This window comes from Falco rusticolus, chromosome 1, assembly GCF_015220075.1.
Source record: "Falco rusticolus isolate bFalRus1 chromosome 1, bFalRus1.pri, whole genome shotgun sequence".
NCBI lineage: Eukaryota > Metazoa > Chordata > Aves > Falconiformes > Falconidae > Falco > Falco rusticolus.
Window position 1 is genome coordinate 34,494,071 of NC_051187.1, and position 21,357 is coordinate 34,515,427.

The 21,357-nt window shown below is 60.4% G+C and overlaps 2 protein-coding genes across 6 annotated transcripts; both read left to right on the plus strand.

Moving 5' to 3' along the window:
• The first annotated feature begins 109 nt into the window (after positions 1 to 109).
• Positions 110 to 7,249, plus strand: NIPSNAP1 (nipsnap homolog 1). 4 transcript variants are annotated; one of them, XM_037383482.1, is made up of 10 exons: positions 4,054 to 4,185; positions 4,884 to 5,011; positions 5,184 to 5,229; positions 5,553 to 5,647; positions 5,826 to 5,896; positions 6,009 to 6,149; positions 6,334 to 6,365; positions 6,476 to 6,570; positions 6,676 to 6,759; positions 6,852 to 7,249. In XM_037383482.1, the coding sequence occupies exons 1-10, from the start codon at positions 4,130 to 4,132 to the stop codon at positions 6,914 to 6,916; spliced, it is 813 nt and encodes a 270-aa protein (XP_037239379.1). In that variant the 5' UTR covers positions 4,054 to 4,129; the 3' UTR covers positions 6,917 to 7,249. The 4 variants fall into 4 exon arrangements, 1 of the variants encoding a protein (XP_037239379.1); XR_005103659.1 differs by lacking the exons at positions 5,184 to 5,229; positions 5,553 to 5,647; positions 5,826 to 5,896; ... (3 more) ...; positions 6,676 to 6,759; positions 6,852 to 7,249 and adding exons at positions 110 to 368; positions 727 to 787; positions 1,324 to 1,445; ... (2 more) ...; positions 2,477 to 2,580; positions 2,767 to 2,938 and having other exon boundaries at positions 3,631 to 4,185; positions 4,884 to 4,997; XR_005103647.1 differs by lacking the exons at positions 5,184 to 5,229; positions 5,553 to 5,647; positions 5,826 to 5,896; ... (3 more) ...; positions 6,676 to 6,759; positions 6,852 to 7,249 and adding exons at positions 110 to 368; positions 727 to 787; positions 1,341 to 1,445; ... (2 more) ...; positions 2,477 to 2,580; positions 2,767 to 2,938 and having other exon boundaries at positions 3,631 to 4,185; positions 4,884 to 4,997.
• Positions 7,250 to 7,608: 359 nt separating this feature from the next.
• Positions 7,609 to 21,216, plus strand: THOC5 (THO complex 5). Of its 2 annotated transcripts, none has more exons than XM_037383127.1 (20): positions 7,609 to 7,718; positions 8,169 to 8,282; positions 8,927 to 9,070; positions 9,721 to 9,834; positions 10,504 to 10,601; positions 11,235 to 11,381; positions 12,926 to 13,040; positions 13,551 to 13,683; positions 14,785 to 14,862; positions 15,243 to 15,283; positions 16,189 to 16,288; positions 16,761 to 16,869; positions 18,352 to 18,453; positions 18,731 to 18,827; positions 19,192 to 19,306; positions 19,831 to 19,934; positions 20,015 to 20,102; positions 20,243 to 20,358; positions 20,560 to 20,750; positions 21,013 to 21,216. In XM_037383127.1, exons 2-20 carry the CDS (start codon positions 8,187 to 8,189, stop codon positions 21,074 to 21,076), a joined length of 2,052 nt encoding a protein of 683 aa, XP_037239024.1. In that variant the 5' UTR covers positions 7,609 to 7,718; positions 8,169 to 8,186; the 3' UTR covers positions 21,077 to 21,216. The 2 variants fall into 2 exon arrangements, with proteins under 2 accessions (XP_037239024.1, XP_037239109.1); XM_037383212.1 differs by having other exon boundaries at positions 7,658 to 7,718; positions 8,149 to 8,282.
• Positions 21,217 to 21,357: the final 141 nt, after the last annotated feature.

Genomic DNA, 21,357 nt, shown 5'->3' on the forward strand with positions numbered 1-21,357 from the left:
CACCTGGTGGCGGGCGGAGCGGGAAGCAACCTGCGCCGTGACGTGCTGCGAGGAGCCAGGCCCGTGCGTGGGAGCGGCGGGGCGGGGCGGGCGGGCACTAGGACCGGGGCAGCGGCCGAACGACCCGGGACTCCCCACGCTGCCGGCATCGGGCGGGACCGGGACAGCACCAGGATAACAGGGCGGGACCGGGACAGCACCGGGATAACGGGACTGGGACAGGACTGAGATAACGGGATAGAAATAACCGGGCAGGGGTGGGACAGCACCAGGATAACGGGATCGGCACCGACACAACCGGGAAAGTCTGGGACGGAACCGGGATACGGGACCGGGACCGGGGGGTCAGGACCAGCACCGGGATAACGGTATGGGACTGGGATCGGAACCGGGACCTAGACTGGGCAGTGGGATGGGACTGGGAGCCGAACTGGCGGAGATAACGGAACTGGGACCAGGGGATGGGACCGGCACGGGGCTGATGGGATGGAGGCTGGGGCCAGCGCCGGCGCGGGGGGGACGGCACTGGGATCAGCACAGAGTAATGGGCCGGGAACTGGGACCAGCTCGAGGTTCCTGGGCCGGCAACTGGGACCAGCTCGGGGCAATGGGCGGAGCCGGGCCCACCCCACCCCGGCCCGCGGCCCGGCGCCCCCGCAGCGGGAAGAACGGGGCCTCTGTTCCGCGGGGACAATAGGGACATTGACGGTGCCCTCGCCCCCGCAGGACCCCCATGGCAGAGGGAAGCGAGCCCCCCCGCCGGGCCCCCGCCGGCCCGGGCACCCAGGTGGGCGGGGGAGGGGGGCACGGGGGGGCTTGGGGGGGTGTGGGGAGCTGGGAAGGGACGTGGGGGACTCAAGGGTGACCCGGGGTGCTGGGGGGGGGTCATGGGGGGGGAGGGCAGGGGGTACCCAAGGGAGCTCGGATCCAAGGGTGACCTGGGGTGCTGGGGGGGCTCATGGGGAGGTATGGGGGGGGGGGGGGGGGCAGGGGGTACCCAAGGGACCGAGGGGGCTGGGGGGGTCATGGCGAGCTGGAGGGGTATGGGGCACCTCAGGGGGCTCAGGGTGGCTGAGGGCCCATGGGAGGGCAGCGGGGACTGTGGGGAACCCAAGGGAGCTCAGGGGGCTGGGGGGGGGACGGGACATGGGGGGCCCAAGGGAGCCCGGTGATCCATGGGGACCTATGGGGCACAAGGTGGGGGGGCATAGTGCCCCAGGGGATCCCTGGGGAGTTGGGGGGGGTCACAGTGGGGTGCACAGGTGGATTGGCATAAGGGGGCTGGTAGGGGCCTGGGAGAGCCGCTCGGAGCCCCCGCTCCAGGTGACTCCCCCACCCAGCCCTGCCGGCCAGTACCGCGGGTCCACACCTTCGGGAAGGGGGGGCAGGCGCTGCGCAGAGACCCCCGCGCCCCCCCTGCCATGCGCGGCTGGCTGTACAAACAGGTGGGGGGCAGAGGAGGTCGGGGGTGGGGAGTATGAGGGGGCTCCAAGGTGGGAGGGTATGGGATTGGGGAGGTCTGGGGTGGGGGGTGCTGGGGGGGGTCATGAGGTTTGGGGGACTGGAGAGGGTTGGGGGTCTGGAGGGGGTATGGGTGTTGGTGTGGGAAGAGTTCTTTGGGGGTATTATAGGTTTTGAGGGATCAAAGGGGGTGCTGGGGGCATGGGGGTGGCAGGGGATGCTGGGGTGGCAGGGGTGGTGGTGGTTGCTGGGGTGGCTATGAGGTTTGGGGGGCTCTGGGGGGGGGTTGGAGTTTGGGGGGTTGATGGGCTGGGAGGGCTCAGCCGCTGTTGCCCCACAGGACAGCTCGGGGCTGCGGCTCTGGAAGCGCCGCTGGTTTGTGCTGGTCGATCTCTGCCTGTACTACTACCGGGGTGAGGGGGGGCCAGGGGGGCGGGCAGGACACCCTGGGGGCTTGGGGACCTAGGGCATTGGGGGTCCCTGGGGGGGGCTCCCGGATCAAAGGTCCCTGGGGTGGTTGGAGGCCCCTGGGGGGGTCAGGGAACCTGGGGGGATCAGGGGTGGGGTCCCTGAAGGGAGTGGGGGGCCCTGGGGGGGTCAAGGAACCTGGGGGATTGGGGGTCCCTGGGGGATTGAAGGGGTCCCTGGTAGGGATCTGAGGTCTGGGGAGCCCCAGGAGGTTTGGGGACAGCCAGTGGGACTCAGAGAAGTTCCCTGCGTCCCCCCAGTGGTGCTGGGGTTCTTGGGGTGCCAATGGGGTCCCTGGGGGTGTTCTCACCCCCTGCCACCCCTCTGGCCCCCAGATAGCAGCGAGCAGCAAGTGCGGGGCGGCCTCCCCCTGCCCGGCTATGAGATCCGCATACTGCCTGCTGCCCCCCGCGCCCCCCGGTTCCTCTTCACGGTCAGCCTCCACCCCCTGGGTCACTGGATCTGGGGGTGTCCTGGGTGCGGGGACAGGGCCCAGGAGGCTCTGGGCCTCCTGGGCCCCCTCCAGCATGAACCCCCCCATCCCCAGGCCGAGCACCCCGGGATGCGGACGTACTGCCTGGGGGCTGAGACCCCCGAGGAGCTGAATGCCTGGGTCTGCGCCTTGCGTCGGGGTGCATCACCCCTGCCCCGGTGAGGGGGCATGGGGGGTCACAGGGAGCCTGGGTAGCAGGGGGTTTGGGAGGGTCCCAGGAGGCAGGAGGAGGCTGGGGGCTTTGAGGGGGTCAGGGAGGGTTGGGGGGGTCAAAGGCTTTGGGGGGGGGGGGCTGGGGGGCAGTTAACCCTTTAACCCCTGTTGTTTTCTTGCCCTCCCCCCAGCTCCCCCTGCGCTCCCTCCCTCCAGATGCCCCAGGAACCACAGAGTGGGGGTCCCCCATTGTCCCCTCGCCCCTGTGGCTGGTGTCCCCCATGGCCCCCAGCTGAGGAGGTGGTGGGCCCACCCATGCCCCCTACTCGCCACCCCCTAGTCCCTCCACTGCACCCCAGCAAGGTGAGTGTAGGTGGGGGGCACTCAGGGGTGACCCCTTTATTTCACCCTCCCCTCCATAGTGACCCCCAAACCAGCCTCCTGCCCCCTATCCCATAGCATCTGGGGCTGGGGGGGATGTTGGAGTAGGGACCTCTGACCCCCAGCCTAACCCCAGGTGTCCCCCAAGCTGCTCTGACACTCCTTGCCCTGGGGTTCCACGGGTGCTGGGTAGCCCCACAGGTGCCGGTGGGTGCCACAGTGGCCCCCAGAGCAGCAGCTGGGGGGGCGGTCTGGCCAGGGTAGTACCTCCGTACCCCAAGGACCACCATAGGGGGATCCTGAGGGTCCCAGTACCCCCACAGCAGAGTACCGGGGGTGCCCCAAAGACCCAGGGCTGGGCAGGGCACTGCACTCCAGGGGACCCTAATACCTTCCCCTGGGGGGGCCTACCCCCTGCAGGGACCACAGTTCCCAGCCCCTCCAGTGACCTCCCCCAGCACTAGGAACAAGGGAGCCATGGGGTGCCCTGACCCACAGCCAGCACTGCAGCCCCCCCAGGACAGAGTGGGGGGATATGGGGGGGTAGGTACCGGGGCAGTTGTGGGGCAGGTCTGTGCGGTGGGAGGGGGTTATGGGGCAGGCTGGGGGCGGCAGGGTATAGGGGGAGCCGTGGGACAGACAGGAGCAGCGGGTGCCCTGTACCCTCACCGCAGGTGTCCCCACGCCCGGAGGAGGCCCCGGCACGGGGGGAGCCCCGCCCTATGCTGACCCCGCCTCCCCTGGGGAGGAGTCTGCGGGAGCTCCGCCCCCCTGGAGCAGCGACCATCCAGCAGCTGCCCCCTCTGGCCGGCGGGGGGCCAGATGCCGTGGAGCAAGTCATGGCGGCCAATCAGGCACTGGCTTTTCCACCTGGCTTTTCTGATTGGCTGCTGGCACTCGAGGACTCGGATGGGGCTCTGCCCTTCCCGGGCACCGCCTCCCCGCCGGCAGCCAATGAGACCTCGCCCTGCCCGAGGGCGGGAATGAGTGGGCATGGCTCGGAGCGAGAAGGTGTGGCCGGCCGTGGGGCGCCTCGGCCAATCAGAATCACCCTTCTCCAGGCCAGCTTCTGAGGGAAGGGAGGGGAGCTACGCCCCTGTGGGGCGTGGCCTGGTGGAGGGCGGGGTTTCTGTAACCCCGCCCCCTCTGAGCCCCGCCCCGCTGCGGGGGAAGATGGCGGCGGCGGTGCGGCGGTTGCTGGGGTGCGGCGGCGCCCCCGGTGGAGCGCGGTGAGTGGGGCCGGCCCGGGTCCCCCCTTCCGAGGCTTCGGGTCCCCTCAGCGGGCCGGGGGCTGCTGCCGGCGGGCGGCTCCCGGGCCCTGGCGCGGTGCCGGCCCCGCTGTTAATGCCTCATCGGGCAGCGCAGCCTGCTGGGCAAAGGTCCGGCCGGCAGCAGCCCCGCGGCGAGGAGGACTCCGCCCGCGCCCCGCTGCCCTGGGGGCGCCCGGCCCTCTGGAGGGCACTGGGCAGGCTGTGCCCTGCCATGGGGCAGCGGGTCTGCCCCACTGCGGCGGGGGTCCTGGCCAGAGCTCCTGCGCTTGAGGGGGCTCCCGGGAGAGTGCTCCCCTGCCCCCCCGGGCCAGCCTGAGGCCCCCAGAGCCTGGGATGGGGAGAGCTGCCACCTTCGATGTTCTACATATTCCCTATAAAAGTGGGCCGGGTGCCCCACCCCACCCCCCACCCCACCCCCCACCCCACCCCTTCTGGGATGAATGGAGTGAAGCCCTCCAGGATGGACGGTGCTCCCCAGCAGCTGGAGGATGCAGGCACCTCTTGCCTGAAGACCCTGGAGGAAAGGACCAGCACTGTGGCCTTCAGCTGCTGTTTTTGCCCCCCAGTCTGTCATTCCCAGGCCAGAGATGCTGGGGTTTCCTCCAGCATGGGTGTTCTGGCAGGTGCCCCCCCGGCGCTGACCCGCTGTCTCACAGGCAGTACTCGAGGGACGCCGAGGGCAGCTGGTTCCGCTCCCTCTTTGTGCACAAGGTGGATCCCCGCAAGGATGCCCATTCCAACCTCCTCTCCAAGAAGGAGACCAGCAACCTCTACAAGATCCAGTGTGAGTGGCCCCGCTGGGAGGATGGAGCTGGGGGTCAGAGCAGGTGGGGTGCACCCTGCTCTACTGGCCCCTCCTCACCCATGGGGACTTCCCCCTTGAGCTGCTCTGCCTTGGGCCACCCTCCCAGGGCCTCGGCTTCTGCCCTGGCAGACCCTCTCTCCTCTCCCTGCAGTTCACAACGTGAAGCCAGAGTGCCTGGATGCCTACAACAGCCTGACGTGAGCCCTGCTGCTGTTGGGGTGCTGCCTGGCATCCCAGCCAGCTGTTGGAGTGCCACTCTGGAGCAAGGGGGTTGGGAGGGTGGGCTTGTGTGGAGCTCCTCAGGATGCTGGGTGGGTCTGTGCCTCTGCTCTCCTTGCCTCAGTTTTTCTTTCTGTGAAATGGGTGCACCCCCCAGGGATGCTCCCTGTCCTGTTAGGGCAGACTGCTCCATGCCCAGACTCCTTGTACTGGCCTGGGAGGGCAAATGGGGGTATCTGGAGTGGTTTGGGGTGGCTGCTGCTGCCCCCCCCCCCCAGCTTCTCCCCCTTTGCCCCCCCAGAGAGGAGGTGCTGCCCAAGCTCCACTCAGATGCTGACTACCCCTGTGACCTGGTGGGCAACTGGAACACGTGGTACGGCGAGCAGGACCAGGCAGGTGCGGGCAGGCAGGCGGTGGCTCCTGGTAGCTCTGCTGCCCGAGGGGCTGTGAGCAAAGTCGAAGACCTCGGCTTGTGCCAGGGGCCGGCTGTCATGCAGGGGGAGAGGGATGTGAGCTGCTGGGTGGGCTTTTGGGGTGCTACCCCCATCTCCCCAGCACCACGCTCTCCTTCCAGTGCACCTCTGGCGCTTCTCAGGCGGGTACCCGGCCCTGATGGATTGCATGAACAAGCTCAAACAAAATAAGGTACCACCAGGATCATGGCGAGGCGCCTGAGCTCTGCCCCTCTCCTCTGCCTGACACCCCCCGGCCTGGGTTGTTGCCCCTACCCGAAACCCCCAGCTGGGGCTGTCCCCAGGAGTACCTGGACTTCCGCAAGGAGAGGAGCCGGATGCTGCTGTCCCGCAGGAATCAGCTGCTTCTGGAGTTCAGCTTCTGGAATGAGCCCCTGCCCCGCCAGGGACCCAACATCTATGAGCTGAGGACCTACAAGCTCAAGGTGAGCAGCTGCAGGGGACCAGCCCACACCATGGGGCAGCATTTGGGTTGATATACCCCTGGGATGGGGGTCCTGCCTTGTGTTTTGGGGGCCAGCTGCCCAAATTCCTTCCTCCTTGGTGAGGAGAGCCCAAGAGCAGGGATCTGGCTGCTCACACTGGGGTTTTTTTGTCTTCTATTTCCAGCCAGGGACCATGATTGAATGGGGCAACAACTGGTAAGTGACTGTTTTCCCAGCACAGAGGGAATCAAGGGGGGAAAAGGTCCCCGAGGAGTGGGGGCCCTGGGCAACTCCCTCCCAACCATGTTTCTCCCGCTGCGTGCCAGGGCTCGGGCCATTAAGTACCGACAGGAGAACCAGGAGGCGGTTGGTGGGTTCTTCTCCCAGATTGGGGAGCTGTATGTGGTGCACCATCTCTGGGGTAAGCGGGCTCCTCCCTGCCACCCTTGTCACCCCCTGGGCTGCCCCCACCATGGGCTCTGGGGGGGGTGTGGCCCTGAGTGCCAGCTCTGTCCCCTCCCCACAGCGTACAAGGACCTGCAGTCCCGGGAGGAAACAAGGAACGCGGCCTGGAGGAAGAGGGGCTGGGATGAGAACGTGTACTACACGGGTGAGCAGGCCCCCCCTGCCCACACTGGGGACCCCCCTTGCTCACAATGGGGACCCCCCTGCCCTTACCCCTCTCTTGCTCTGTTTTTCTAGTCCCACTGATCCGGACCATGGAGTCGCGGATAATGATTCCCCTGAAGATCTCACCCCTGCAGTGAGCGGGGGGATCTGCGCCAGGGTGTCTGCCTGCACCCAGGGGGGCTCGCTGCCTGCCTGCGGCCCTGCTCTGCTGGGGGTCTCTGCTCCCCAACAGCTCCTGGCTCTCCTTCTCCCCCCTCACCTCATTTTGGTGTGCCCTGTGGGGTGGGGAGGGTCCACGGGTGGGGAGGGGAAGGGCGGGAGGCCCCCACCCTGCAGCAGGTCCCCAGGTGTGGCTGGGGACAGCACTGCAGCGGGGCTGGGCAGGCTGCAGAGGTTGGGGGGTGTCTTAATTATTCCTGACGGGCCCAGTGAGTGCCTTTCCTGCCAATTAAATATTTAATATGCCAACACCTGGCCTCTCTGGGGGGTGTCTGGGGGCACTCAGGCCCCCCAGTGTGGGGAGCAGACCTGCCCCCAAACCTGGCCTCACCCAGGGAGATACCCTGCCCCATGCCATGGGTGCGCCCAGCACCACAAGACCCCCACCCATCGGTGCGATGCTACACCGAGGCTCCTCCCCTCCAAGTGCCCCCAGTGCCATTGGGGACCCCATACCTGGGGACCCCCCAGCCCAAGGGTCCCCTGTGCCTTCTGCAGGACGAGCCCCCCGAGCCCACGCGTGTCCTCACCGTGGGGGGACCCGCCCCATAAAGCGGGACTGGCCACGCCCCCTTGCCGAAGCCACGCCCCCCGGCGTGGATCGCTGACGGACCTCTGTGGTGGTGGCCGCTAGGGGGCGCCCTCAGCGGCTGCCGCTCTGCGCCGCGCTCGCTCGCTCCACCGGCGTCACTTCCGGGCGGCGCTGAGGCGGGCGGTGCGGTGAGCGGGGGGCGCCGGCCTGGGGGAATCCAGGCAGGGACAGCCGGGCCGGGGGGCGGCCTGGGGCCGAGCTGGGGTGGGGGGGGACGTCCCTGGCCTGGGAGCCGAGGCTCCGGGCCCGGTGTGCGGGGGTCTGGGGGGGCTCTGGAGGAGCCGAGGCTCCGGGCCCGGTGTGCGGGGGCCTGGGGGCTCTGGAGGAGCCGAGGCTCCAGCCCGGTGTATGGGAGTCTGTGGTGGGGCTGAGCGCTGGAATTGGGGAAACTGGTGGAGAGAAGCCCCGGGACTGGGTCGGCGGGGAGGTGGTGCAGGGGCTCGCTGGGCTGGGAGAGTGCGGTGCCCTGGGCAGGAAGGAACTGGGGACTGGGGATAGCCCGACCCCAGGCAGCTTTGGCACCCACAGACGACGGCTTCATCTCCCTGTGGACAACAGCTTTGCCTCTTCTCCCCCAGTCTTTGACTGGCAGCACCATGTCGTCGGACTCCAGCAAGAAGAGGAAACCCAAAGTGATCCGCACGGATGGGGGCCCACAGGAGGGCAAGCGGGGCAAGGGTGATGCTGACCAGGTAGGGCCCCTGGCTGCCCACATACATAGGCAGAGCCTGCCTGCTGCAGCAGGGTCCTCATGACCTCCCTTACACGGGTCTGTTCTCATACCTGCTCTTTGCTGACCTTATTTTCCCTTTTGGGAAGTTGTGACATTATTCCTCCAGCTCCCAGGGCCTCTGAAACTCCCGCTCTGTACTTCTGAACCTGCTTCCATCTCCTTCAAGAAGCACAGCACTCAAGGAGTCAGATGCTCTTCAGGAGATATAGGGAGAGGGAGCACCAGGCTGAAAAGTCCCTTGGGGGTTTGCATGTTGCCTTAAGACACTCCTGTGAGCAGCAGGGTAACTTGGGTTCAGCCAAAGTGGGGATAAGGATTGAGGAAGTAATCACCTTCCCAGTTTATTCTGTGTAGTCATGTGGGTACACCAGTGCAGGATGGGTACCACTGTGTAAAAGATGGCCTGAACTTCCCATGCATTTTAATGACTGTTTGTGTTTGGGATTGTTCATCAGGTTCTGTCTTGTGTATAAAGTCTCCTCAGGTGTAGGATTAATGGACAGAGCTGGGAACTGGCTTGCAAACAGAGCAGTTTGTTTCCCAGTGCCCTTTCCAGAGAAGCTGGAAGGAACAAGCCACAGAAGGTACTTTCTGCCTCTGCAGGATGTTAGGTACTACAGTGAGGAGTGCGAGGTGGATCTCCGTGACCCTATCAAAGACTACGAACTTTACAGAGAGACTTGCCAGGAGCTTCAGAGACTGATGGCAGAAATCCAGGAGCTGAAGAGCAGGGGCATCAAGGACAATGTAAGAAGCATCAGTGCTTGATTTAGTGTGTTCTGTCCTTATGTGTTTAATGCTTTCCCATTAATCTGAGAGGAGCAAGAGCCATGATGTCTTCTGGGGAGAGTCAGGAAAGTGGAACAGCCTCCCTTATATAAAATAAAATGCAATTTAGATGAGGCATTTGGTCTTTGACTGAGCAGCTGTTATGCAGACTGAGTTACTGATCTCCTAAAGCATCTGTGGGCACTTCTGGGAAATGTGCTGATGGATGGGGGGGCTCCTGGGGGAGGAATTGAGCTCCTGCTCACTGCAGGTGGGGGTGGCCAGACTCTCGCTGTCCCACAGGCTTGGCCAGGGAAGGCTTGCACTGCAGCTGCCCGTGATGTCCCCTGCACATCAGGGTGGGCGCTTCAGGCTCAAATGCCTCTGTTCCTGCTGCTGAGAAAAATCACTAAAGTGAGCCCAGAACCCCCCACCCCCCAGGTTATTTCCAGCTAGTGGCCTGTGAGTGTGGCAGTGGGAGGCTCCCTCAGAAGCCCTGGTGGCATAAATTGTGTCTCCTTAGAAGCATGGAGCCCCTTTGTGACGGGACTGGTAGGAGGTACCTGTAGCAAAAGGACTCTGTGGTGGCAGTTGTGTCTTTCTTTAAATGCCTGTTTCCTGCCACTCAGGCTTCAGAGATAGATGAGCGGCGGATTCAGAGCTGTGTCCACTTCATGACCCTGAAGAAGCTCAACCGGTTGGCTCATATTCGGCTGAAGAAAGGGAGAGATCAAACCCATGAGGTACAGAGGGGGCTGGGGGGTGATGAATACAGGTTGGGATTTAGTGGGATCACAAATGATGTCATTTCTGCCTGTTCTGTGATGGATGCTTGTGTGGGAGGAATTCAGCACCAGCCAGGTTGTGGTTTTTGAAGAGAGGGTTAACAGGAGACTACTGTGGAGCAGCAGCAGCTGTAATTATAATGAATAGTGAAGGAGCAATGTCTGCTTCTGTCTTGAATAAAGTGGGGATCCAGAAGGCTCCATCTCAAGAGTCTGGTGTGCTGTAGGCCTGAGAAATGTGTATATGATTGGCCCCAAAGTTCCTTATGCTGAGTTCTGGAAGAGTTTTTCCACAGCTTGTGAATAACACTGTTTTGATTGTGCCACTGAGGAGACTGAGGCACAGGGACAGGAAGGGACTCAGTCTCTGTGCCCCAGCAGATCTGCCCTGTTTCGTGCCTTGTCCCTGAAATACGCTGGAAGAGAGCGGGATCAATTTGATGTCATGATCGTTTGGTTTCCCAGCACTTGAAAATGTCTTTCTTTCCCCAACAGAAAAATTGTTGCATGCCCTAAAGCCCACTGTCCCTAGCTGGTATGGTGGGAGGGGGTGTGTTGGTGACTCTTTGTGGGGTATATTTGCTGGGAGGAAGGCAACAGAGCCTGATCCCCTGCTCTGTGTTTCAGGCAAAGCAGAAGGTTGATGCATATCACCTGCAGCTCCAGAACTTGCTGTATGAGGTGATGCACCTGCAGAAAGAGATCACCAAATGCCTGGAGTTCAAGTGAGTTTAGCTGAGGAAGAGAGGGAGTGACAATGTATCTGGGATGGGGTGGAGGCCTCCAGTGTTTGGGATCTCTGCCACATTGCCTGAGCCCTCTGCGGAAGGAGATGCGTTATCCAGATGCCACCACACAGCAGAGACGGAGAGAGTATCCCGGAGTTCTTGTGCTGGGACACCAGGATAGAGGCTTGTATAGCAGAAAGGGAAGAAGGCATCTATTTTGGTAGGTGGACGGTGGAGGAGAGACCGAGTAAATGTCAAAGACATGGTCATGCTGGTCTTTTGAAGGACTCCTTGGCCTCTGTATATCAGGAGTTTTCTTCCGAAAGCTAAGCCTTCTGTCATGCCCATTGCACGGGCAGCACTCTGATCCGCTGCCAGGAGAGCTGTACTTAGACTGATGCCTCAAACAGCGCTTTAGTTAATTGTGCGGGGAAGGTGTCCCTGTGGAAGTAGGGACCTGGTTCGGGCCTTTCTCTCCTCTGCTGCAGTTTAGCTCACTGATACTGTGGTATTCACACAGCAGAGTGAAGCCAGCGCACAGGCGTTGGCACTGAGCGCTGTCCGGTGAGACGCGGTTGAGTTTGGCTGTGCTGCAGCATTTCCCACCCTTCCCCAATCTGATCCTTGCAGGTCAAAACATGAAGAGATCGAACTGGTGAGCCTGGAAGAGTTTTACAAAGAGGCTCCCCCTGAAATCAGCCGGCCTGCCATCACCCTGTCTGAGCCTCACCAGCAGACCCTGGCCCGCCTGGACTGGGAGCTGGAGCAGCGCAAGAGGTGGGTCAGCAGCATCTCTGTTGGGTGTCAGCCTGCTGCAGGGTAGGGCTCTCGGTAAAACCCCGGAGCGAGCCACACAGCTGCTGTGTGAAGTGAAAGTGGGTAACAAAGGTTTTAATGCCCTCTTGAAATAGTGTAGAACACGTGACAGATTTGTTGTGTAACTGAACCCTCAGCATGGAGATTCATGCTTTGTGTGGAGCTGGGCTTGGTGAGATCCTTTTTTCATAGATCAGGGAGTTTTCTTTCACACGCCTGATGAGAGGGCACTCCGGGGGATCCTGGGGAGCAGAGCAACATCCAAACCAGTCTGAGAGAAGCCCTGAGCCAGCCGCAGCTGCTGTGCAAGAGAGGCTGTCTGGGACCACACCTTGTGCTCTGGTTGAGGACAGCAAAGGTGTCTTGGTTCTCCTCATAAGCCCACGTGTTCTCTCAGCAAGGCAGTGAACATCAGTGCTGACGCTTAAGTATCAAGGGAGGAAAATGAATTTTGTAGTTTGATGTTTCCCCAGCGTCTGCTTGGAGGCTTTTGCATCAGGGAATGGGGACACTGCCTGCCATAGGGGTGATATTGAAGGATGGGTGGGTACACGCTTCCATCCAGAACCTGGTTCTGCACGATGTGCCATGCAGGGCAAAGCGATCCCTGTTTTGTCTGCCATGCTATGGTCCAAGGAGCAAAATTAAGCCAGCCTGGCACAGCCTGGTGATACTGCCATTCCTGCCTGTGCTCTTAACGCTTGCCACTGTGGGGAGCTGCCTGCACAGTGCTGATCTCCGCTGAGCTAGTGCTGGCAGCCAGCTCCTCATTGCAGGCTGTAACCACCGAGGTCCCTCAGCTGGTGCAGGCAGGCCAGGTGGCTTGGCTGCTCCATCGACTCTTACCCCATGCAAAAAGCAAACATGACACAGCGTTCCTGCATTTTGGTAACAGCCAGCAGCTTTTGCAGCCAAGCAGCAGCTTGGAGTCTCTCTCCTCTGGAGACATTCAAAACCTGCCTGGACACAATTCTGTGCAACCTGCTCTAGGAACCTGCTTTAGCAGGGAGTTGGACTAGATGTTCTCCAGAGGTCCCTTCCAGTACTGACCATTCTGTGATTAAACCTCACTCTTCTTAGTTACTCACTTAGTAAACTCACAAGGAGTTGACGTGACATGAAGTGACTCTGGTGATAGGAAGTGGAAAAGCCTCTTCAGAAGCTTGGTAGTGTTGGCAGAGGTCTGTCAAGCATGGCTGCTGGTAGCAGAGGCTGGCATGGGAATGGATCTGCTGAGGGACGGTCTGGTTGCTGTCCCCTCTCAGAGCACAGCACAGGCATGAGCTTCCACTTTCTCTCCCTATTTGTTTTCCAGCTCTCATGGGTTCCTTTCTCCCTCCACTTGCCCTTGGCATTAAGAGCTCTTTGTTTGTTGCCATGTCTGAGCTCTCCTGGTTCCTGCAGTAACTTTTGTCAGGTCAGGAGAGCTGGGGCCCATGACCCAGGTGGATCTCAGCAGGCTTTGTAGCTGTAATGTGTGGCAGTGACTGAGTTTCCATCCCTAGGCTGGCAGAGAAGTACAAGGAATGCTTGACCAGCAAGGAGAAGATCCTGAAAGAGATCGAGGTGAAGAAGGAGTACCTGAGCAGCCTCCAGCCTCGACTTAACAGCATCATGCAGGTACTTAAGCTCTGCAGGAAGGGGAGGTAGCCTTCAGGGCCAAGCTGAGGTCATGCTCCAAGGGCTGTATTAGAGACATGCAACACCTGGGCTGATTCTGTTTTGGAGATGTTTTGCTCCCAGGCAGGGTGGACGAGGAGTAGATCTGCCTCGTGCCGAGATTCCTCCAGTCTGCTTGTTTATGCGGCAATTCCTGCAGAACTGCAGATGGAGAGTCATTAAATGGGCCTTTCCCTAGGGAGTGACATGCAGTTCCAGCTCCTTGTGATTATCTTGGGAGGGAAGAACAGGAGAATGAACTGGGTTATTCTGAGATCCAAAAGTTTTCCAGCGAAGGAGAGCTGCCAGCCTTCCCTGAGGGCTCGCAGTACCCGTGGCTGTGTTTAACCCTGCACCACAGCTGCTGTGCTGGTTTCTAGTCTCCCACTTTCTAACTTGGGGTGAAGGAGGGGTGAGGAGGCTAAACTGTTCTGCTCCCACTGACGAAGGTTAGCCCGCTTGTTCCCCCAGGCCTCCCTGCCTGTCCAGGAGTATCTCTTCATGCCCTTTGACCAGGCGCACAAACAGTACGAGACAGCCCGACACCTCCCGCCGCCTCTCTATGTTCTCTTTGTTCAAGCCAGCGCCTACGGTCAGGCCTGTGGTGAGTACCGAGGGGGTGGCACAGTCCTCAGCGACACCATGAGGGGCTGTCACCAGCTGGGGCCGGTGGGCCATGCTCCCCCCACAGGATAGATTTCACTCCCACTTGCAGAAGACACTGCTTTGGGGGGGGGGGGGGTGTCTTTCCATCTCATCTGCTCTGCTGCCAGATTCCGCTGAGCTCAGAGCACCAGCACGGCCCCACAGCTAGGCACAGTGAGGCAGCAGCATTTGAAACCTTGTTTGCTCAGCTCCCTTGCTGGAAGAACTGCTTGGGAAGCTCGCTTCCCACCTCTGCCCCCCCTTCTCAAGGTCGACAGGGACGTCCCTGCAGCCTGCAAGCTGGCACAGTGCTGACATGGCCTCCCAAGAGATGTCACCCCATGGGGTGGGTGCTCCTTTGTGCCACCCATGGCAGGGGGAGGTTGACTCCAGAGCAGGCAGTACCTCTGCCTGCTTTTGCAGAGGCACTTCCCCGCAGCTCACCTGAAAGCCTTCATCCCCTTAGGCAGCTTTGTGTTTTGCGGAGCTTTCTGAAGCCTCCCTGAGTTGGGAGGGATTTGTCAGCAGGGCTCAGGAATCCCCCTGGGCTGTCTGCATCTCCTGTGCGGAGAGGGCTGTAGTACAGCATGAGCTGCAGTGCCACTTGCTCTTGTGCTGCTCTGGGGGTGGGGCAGGCAGCAGAGGAGCGTGGAAGGACCTGTGGCACTTGGCCCCACCAAGTCCCTGCTAATGGGCATCTGCAGCCATGATGACACAGCTCCTTGCTCCCTGCTTGTGGCTTGTGCCAGCCAGACCCCCACCTCTCTTGGCTCTTGAGTAAGATTTGGCCTTTGTGGTTTTCAGGGACAGTCCCTCAAAACGCAGCATTTTCCCTCCTCTGACCCCATCCTACGCAGGAGATCTGGCCTTGTGGTGGCCCCGTGTAGCCCTCCGGGCAACTGCCTTTTCCCACTGACCCTTTGTGAGAGCTTCCTCTGCCATGGGGCTCTGCCTCATGCAGCCATTTAGCAGGAGCTTTTCAGGGCAGGGCTGCTTCTGCCAGCTGCCTTTCCCAAACAGAAGTGGGGTTCATAGCTTAGTTTTCATGTCTCCTCTATAGATAAGAAGCTTGTGGTGGCCATTGAAGGGAGCGTAGAGGAAGCCAAAGCTCTGTACAAGCCGCCTGAGGACTCGCAGGGTGAGTTGGGGTGATGTTGCCGCAGGCCAGCTGCCTGATGTTCTGTGCAGGCAGAGGGATTGGGCAGAGAAGCAAGTGGAGCAGGTGCTGAAATGGCACAGTGCCTGATGTCTGCACTGCTGGCCGAAGTCCCCAGCAGCTGTTCCCCTCTGTCCCCAGCTCCTCCTTCCTGAGAGATGTTCGCAGCCCCTCATCTGCTAGAGGGACCCCAGTACGGGGACATGTTCCTGTGTGTCTGCATCCTGCTAGGGCCCTGCTTTTGGGGGGACAGTGATGTCTGGGGGAGCTGTGGTCTTGGAGAAAGGGCTGGTAGTCCTGCTGGTTGTGGGAAAACGGCTGAGCCCCAAGCAGTCCCTGCTTACACCCCTCTCTTTGTGCAGATGATGAAAGCGATTCTGACGCAGAGGAGGAGCAGACCACGGTAAGGGATAGCGCCGTCCCCTTCTGGATCTTCTCCCAACACCATGTCGTGGGCAAACCAACCTGTGCCTGGTAACTGGAAGGTGCCAAGGGAGCTGGACCTGAGTGGGGCTGGGAACTGGTTCCTACATGCTGTGGATGTGTGTGGTGGTGCACTGACATTAAATCCAGTAGTTTCTTGGGAGGAGAGAGGTGCCATTTCCAGTTTCTGTCCTGAACGCAGGAAAGCCAGGGTACAATTCTGCCCTGCTTGTGTCCCACCATGCTCATCCCACCCAGCACCGACAGCTGCCTCACAGCTCTCCAGCTGGAGCTGTTCCAGTTTGTATAAATAGTCTTGGGCCAGGGAGGCTGGTGTCCAGCCAGGAGGGATCCGTGTCTGTCCCCTGCCATCTGCTGAAAGCGTTGAGCTGAACTCTGCACCGGGATTTGTCCAGCACTCCCTTGGGGAGGCATTTAGGTCCTACAAATTGTACCTGCTGGATGCTGGGGAGAGGCTCTAGGTGGTGGCTGACCCCAGCATCAAAGTCTGAGGGAGGTCTGTGCCACCGCCCACCACCACCCAGCAGCAGCACCTGGTGTATCAGGGCTGTTGCTGTGGGGAAGAATAAAGGGAAGGGCCTCAGTTTCTGCCTCTCACAGTGGTGAAGCTTCTGGGGCCAGCAGGTCCTTGGCCTCATCTTGCAGTGTTGGGGACACTCCTAGGAGCTGAAGGAATGACCAGAGCTGCTTTGTCCTTGCCCTGCAGCAGGTCAAGGATTTCCTGCTTCTCTCCATCCCCAGGGCTGCTCTGTGGCTGTGGTACTGGGGGATTGGGGAACTAGGCTAGAAGGAAAAAGCAGTGGGAGAGGAGGGTTGGGGCTGAGGAGCAGGAGGAGGCTCTGATAGCTGTTTTGCCCTCCCCAGAAACGGCGCAGGCCCACCCTGGGTGTGCAGCTGGATGACAAGCGCAAGGAGATGCTTAAGCGGCACCCTTTGTCCGTCACTGTTGACATAAAGTGCAAGGGTAAGTGTGGTGTGGTGGCCCTTGGTGGAGAGCGCACAAGGATGTGTTACAGCAGATCAGGGAGCAACCCGGCAGCAGCTTGGGGTCCTCAGGGAGAGCTCAGGGTGTGGAGAGGCTTTCCTGCCCTTGGCCCTGCTGCCCTGGCAGGGATGAGCGTGGTCTTGCAGGGGAGACTGAATGAGGTGGTTTATCAGCTGTCTGCTGGAGCTCCTCTCACCCGTGCAGGTGAAATGACCTTGCTCTGAAGCTGCCTTCATCTAGTTGAGAGGTTTTCTTTTGTGGAGGGGCCTTAAGCCTGACAGATAAAGCCTGGCAAATGCTGATGGGACAGCATTAGAGGTTACAGTGCATCGGTTGCCAGTTAATTCCCATGTTGCTTCTCTGCTCCGCTTGCTGTTGTCCTAGCAGAGGAGCATGTATATCCCCCCTGCAGAGTGCAGACAGCGCTGTTACCCCTCCTTTGTTTGCACAGATGAGAATGTGCTTCACCTGACCTTTTACTACCTGATGAACCTCAATGTCATGACAGTGAAAGCCAAGGTGACCACCGCTGTTGAGATGACAACTGCCATCAGTGCTGGGTAAGGGGAGCCTCTGGGTGCTGAGTCCGGAGCTTACTGGGCAGCGACCCCTCCACTTGCCGCAAACACCCTGCCCTGGGGTCCTGCCGTGCTCAGTGACCCGTTGGCAGAGCGATGCAGTGCCAAGAGCAGCATGCAGTGGCAATGTCCCTCTGCTCAGCTGTAGCCCCTGTGGCCAGTGGGCCAAGGGCACTCCATGCCCAATTGCCTGTTCCCAGCAGGTGAGGTTTTAACCTCAGTCCCTCACCTTGCCTCACCTGGGCCACCATAAGAGCCTTTGTATGGAGCTGTGGTTTCAAAGTGCTGTCTTGGCTTCTCCTTTGATGGGTAAATGAGACCCTGAAGAGCACAGCTCCATCTCTGCCTCTGGGGAAGGTTTTCCCCTTGTGCATCCTCTGCTCGGTAGTATCCTTCCCTTTGGCTCCAGGGCCTTGCCAGGAGCCCTGCCGGCTCCTGCATGCCAAACAACACCCTCCTTCTCTCCCTCTGTCCTGACAAGCCAGGGGCAGGGAGGTTGGGAACCTTTTAAGGGAACAGTGCCAGACCTGTCAGGAGCTGGGGGAGAACCTCTCCTGCTTGTCACATTCGGTCACCCTCTTGCAGCTGAACTGCTTTCCTTCCTCCTGCAGCCTGTGCCTGGCAGCTCCCTTCACCTGCTTGCTCTGCAGGTCACCTTGTCCTGAGTGCTGGAGATGCAGCTACCTCTCCGTGGGCTCCCCAGAGACCACTGGAACCTGATTTGTGTGAGGAATAGCTGAAATGGCAGTGGTGGGAGCCTGCCTGGGGAGCTGCAATCAGCTGCCAGCTCTCCGGTGGCTGTCCCTGGGCCAGGAGGAGGTGCTTGAGGAAGAGGGAGGCAGGAGAGGCTAGTCTGGGCTTACCTGGAAGCAAGTGCTGCCTCCCAGCCTGTCCCATGTGAGGCTTCCCAATCCTCGTGGGGTTCCCTTTTCCCTGTAGGTATCCAGAATCCTTCATGACAGCAGCTAGAGTCTCTCCGCAGGGTTTCTGTGCAGGGTGCTCCCTCCTTTGCAGCTGCCCTTGGCTGTGTTACACCAAATCAGTCAAGCTGATTTTATTTATGCTTGCTTGGGCTTGCGAGTACAATCAGACCTGAAGAATTTTATTCTATAAAGCAGAATTCCTCTGCTTGAGCTTGTTGGGTGGCAGACAGCTATCGTGTCATGCCCTGCCTATGCTGGCAATGTTTTCTCTATACAAATCGGCAGGTTTTGAAGTTAACACACTGGAGTGAGCAGCTTCCTGGGAAATCAGGGAGCTGGTGCCCTGTGGTTTCTATCTTCTTCACAGACAGGGAGGAGATAGTCTCCTTTTGGAGTGGAATTAGGGGAGAGCCGTTCTGGGGTGAAACCCAACTCGTGGAGCTCACAATCTCTTTCTCTGGGCTTCAGAGCTTGTTAAGAGGCCACGAAGAGACACGGAGCCCAGGCTGCTGCTCATTAATCTCTTCCCTCCTCTTGTCAGTGACCTCCTCTCACCAGACTCCCTCCTCAACTGCCTCTATCCAGGAGACCACGGGAGGAAAACGCCTAATCCAGCCAACCAGTTCCAGTTTGATAAAGTGGGGTGAGTGGGGTGCTGACCCACACAGCTGGGGCAGCTTTGCCTAGGTGGTTGGCATGAGTGCCCTGCTCCTGGCACAGCACATCCCTCCCTGACATGCCAGGGAGGGCTCAGTGGCTCAGAAGCCAGTTGGCATCAGGTGGGCTCACCAGGCACAGCCTGCGGTGCAGGTGAAAGCAGCACCTGCTCCCTCCAGCTGGTTCACAGGCTGGACAGTGGGAGGGACAGGGTTGGAGGGAATGTTTTGGGGTGGCATAACCCTTCCTCACTGTCCCCGCAGCATCCTGACGTTGAGTGACTATGTGACAGAGCTGGGGCACCCCTACGTGTGGGTGCAGAAGCTGGGTGGCCTGCATTTCCCCAAGGATCAACCTCAGGCATGTCACACCTCCTCCCCCATCTCCTCCGGAAGGTTGAGCTGGGGTTTGGGGAGGCTTTGGGGACAGTTTTTGTGTCCTGTCCTGTTCCCTTGGACTCTGGAGTTCCTGCTGGCACCAGCCACTCCCAAACCATGGTGCAGCCTTGGCTGGGAGAGGCTCAGCTGGGATGAATCTGTGCAGCGGGGCCACACCAACATATTTTGTCTGCTGCATATAACAGTCTAAGCCATGTTACACGCACTGAGCAGTGACACGAGTGTGTGCCTGTCCCCATGGCTGGGTGGGGTGGCTTCTGGACCCATGGGGTCCCCAGTGGGGGCCCACAGGTCGATGTGATGGTGACGGTCCCTCCTGCCTGCAGCACACAGTCACTGCAGACAACTCGCTGAGCGCCAGCCACATGGAGCTGACAGTGAAACTGCTGCGGACGAGGCTGCAGTCCCGCCTGGCTCTCCACAAGCAGTTTGCATCGCTCGGTGAGTGCCTGGCTCCCCACCTGTGCCTGGGGACAGGAGTGCAGTAGCAGGGTCCTCCTGCAGAGGAGAGCTGGCTGGTGTCGCCTTTAATAGTGTGACGGATTTGTAGTGCCACCCTCTGTGCTCCCAGTCGTTCTCTGTGTCCTCAGTGGTAGCGGGGCTGTGAGGGATGCCCTGTTTAGGGTGGGAGAGGAAGGCTGTGCCCCCTCTCAGTGCCCAGCACCCCTTTGGGACTGGCCATCGCTGCACTGGGAATCGATTTGGGACATGGCGGGAGGTGAACCACACACCCACGCATGTCGTGCACCCATTGAGCAGGCCAGGCGTGTACTGTGCCAAGGCTGTGAGCTCCAGTGGGATTGCAGCTGCAGCCCCCGCTGCTCCTCTCCAGGCACCAGGTGAAGGTGTTGGAAGAGTAGCAGTGTCCCCACGTCCTGGTTTTGGAACATGCCCCACACACAGGACAGTGACAGAGATCTGTCCCCAGCCCTCCCCTGCTCAGGTGGCCTTGTCCTTGGTTTCAGAGCACGGTGTCGTGCCAGTCTCCAGCGAGTGCCAGCATCTCTTCCCTACCAAGATCGTCTCGCGCCTGGTGAAGTGGGCTGCCATTCCCTTTGAAGATTATGCGGTAGGTGCCAAGTGCGAGGCCGTATCGATTCCAGCTCCCACGTGGTGCCAGTAGCTGCTCACTCTTGTCTCTCCTTGCAGGAACTGCCCTACACTAAAGATGTGATAGAGGCGGGCTTGGCTGAAGACACTCACCTCTACTACATGGCCCTGATAGAAAGGGGAACAGGTAGGCACGTTCCCTTCCCCTGGCAATTTCTAATTCCCACACTGGATGCCCCCAGGGCAGCTTTTGGGGGTCTTCATAGAAATCCCTTTGTTTGGAGGCCCCGTGGGCTGTGGGTGATGTTTCTTTTCTGCCCTGCTCAGCCAAGCTCCAGGCAGCTGTGGTCCTGAACCCTGGTTACTCCACGCTGTCACCCATCTTCAGCCTGTGCCTGAACTGGAAAGGAGAGCGAACCAGCAGCAATGATGACAACATTCGGGTAACCTGGGGTGATGGGAGAGGAGGCTGGAGAACCGCTGGCTCGCTGGGGGTGTTCCTAGCGGTTCTGTGTCCGTAATAAACGAGCTATCAGGGTGAGCTGGTGGCCAGGCCAGGCCCATGAGACCTGCTGGATGCAGCAGCAGGTCCTGGGAGGGCAGAGCAGAGCCTCAAGCCTGCGCTATACTGATTCCTCTGCCAGGCTATGGAGAGCGAGGTCAACGTGAACTACAAGGAGCTGTGGGGGCCCAAACCAGGCTACCAGCTCCTCACCAACCAGCTGCAGCGCCTGTGCATGGTGCTGGATGTCTACCTGGAGACGGAGCCCCACGACACTAGCGTGGAGGGGCCTAAGGAGTTTCCCCAGGAGAAGATGTGTCTGCGCTTGGTCAGGTGGGAGCCTGGCGCCCTGGAGGACCTGGGGGCAGTGAGGAGCTGGGTGGGGGTGAGAGTGCTGGCCAGGAGCCTGGTGGCACTGCTGTCCCCCAGAGCACAGCCTTGCCTGACGTGGTGCCAACCTTGAAGCATCTCCTTTAGCTGCCTGTGGGGATGTGCCCCCCTGCAGCTGGGCAGTGCCCCAGGACCAGACCCTTTCTGTGGGGTGCTGTGAGCTTCCTGATGCCTGTGGCCGAATCAGGTTCTCCTTCTCTTCCAGGGGACCCATGCGCCTGAAGCCATTCAAGTTCAACTACCCTCAGGGCTTCTTCAGCCATCGCTGAGTGTTCCCTGGGTGTCAGTCTGGGATGGGCCTCATCCTGTCCCCAGGAGGAACGTCCCCATCTCACCATTTCAGTTTCTTTTCTGACGTTGGGTTTCTTTTGAAGATTTTGTAACCAAAGGGTTTAAACGCTGAACTGAATGAAAAGTGTGTGTCTGCCTGGTCTGTAGGGAGGGCTGGGATGGGGGCACCTGCGGGGGCTGCAGCAAGCCCTGTCCCCTGTCTCTGGTAGCCATCTTGCTGCTGGTGTCCTCTTGCCTGGGCTGCTGCCTGCCTCTGGCC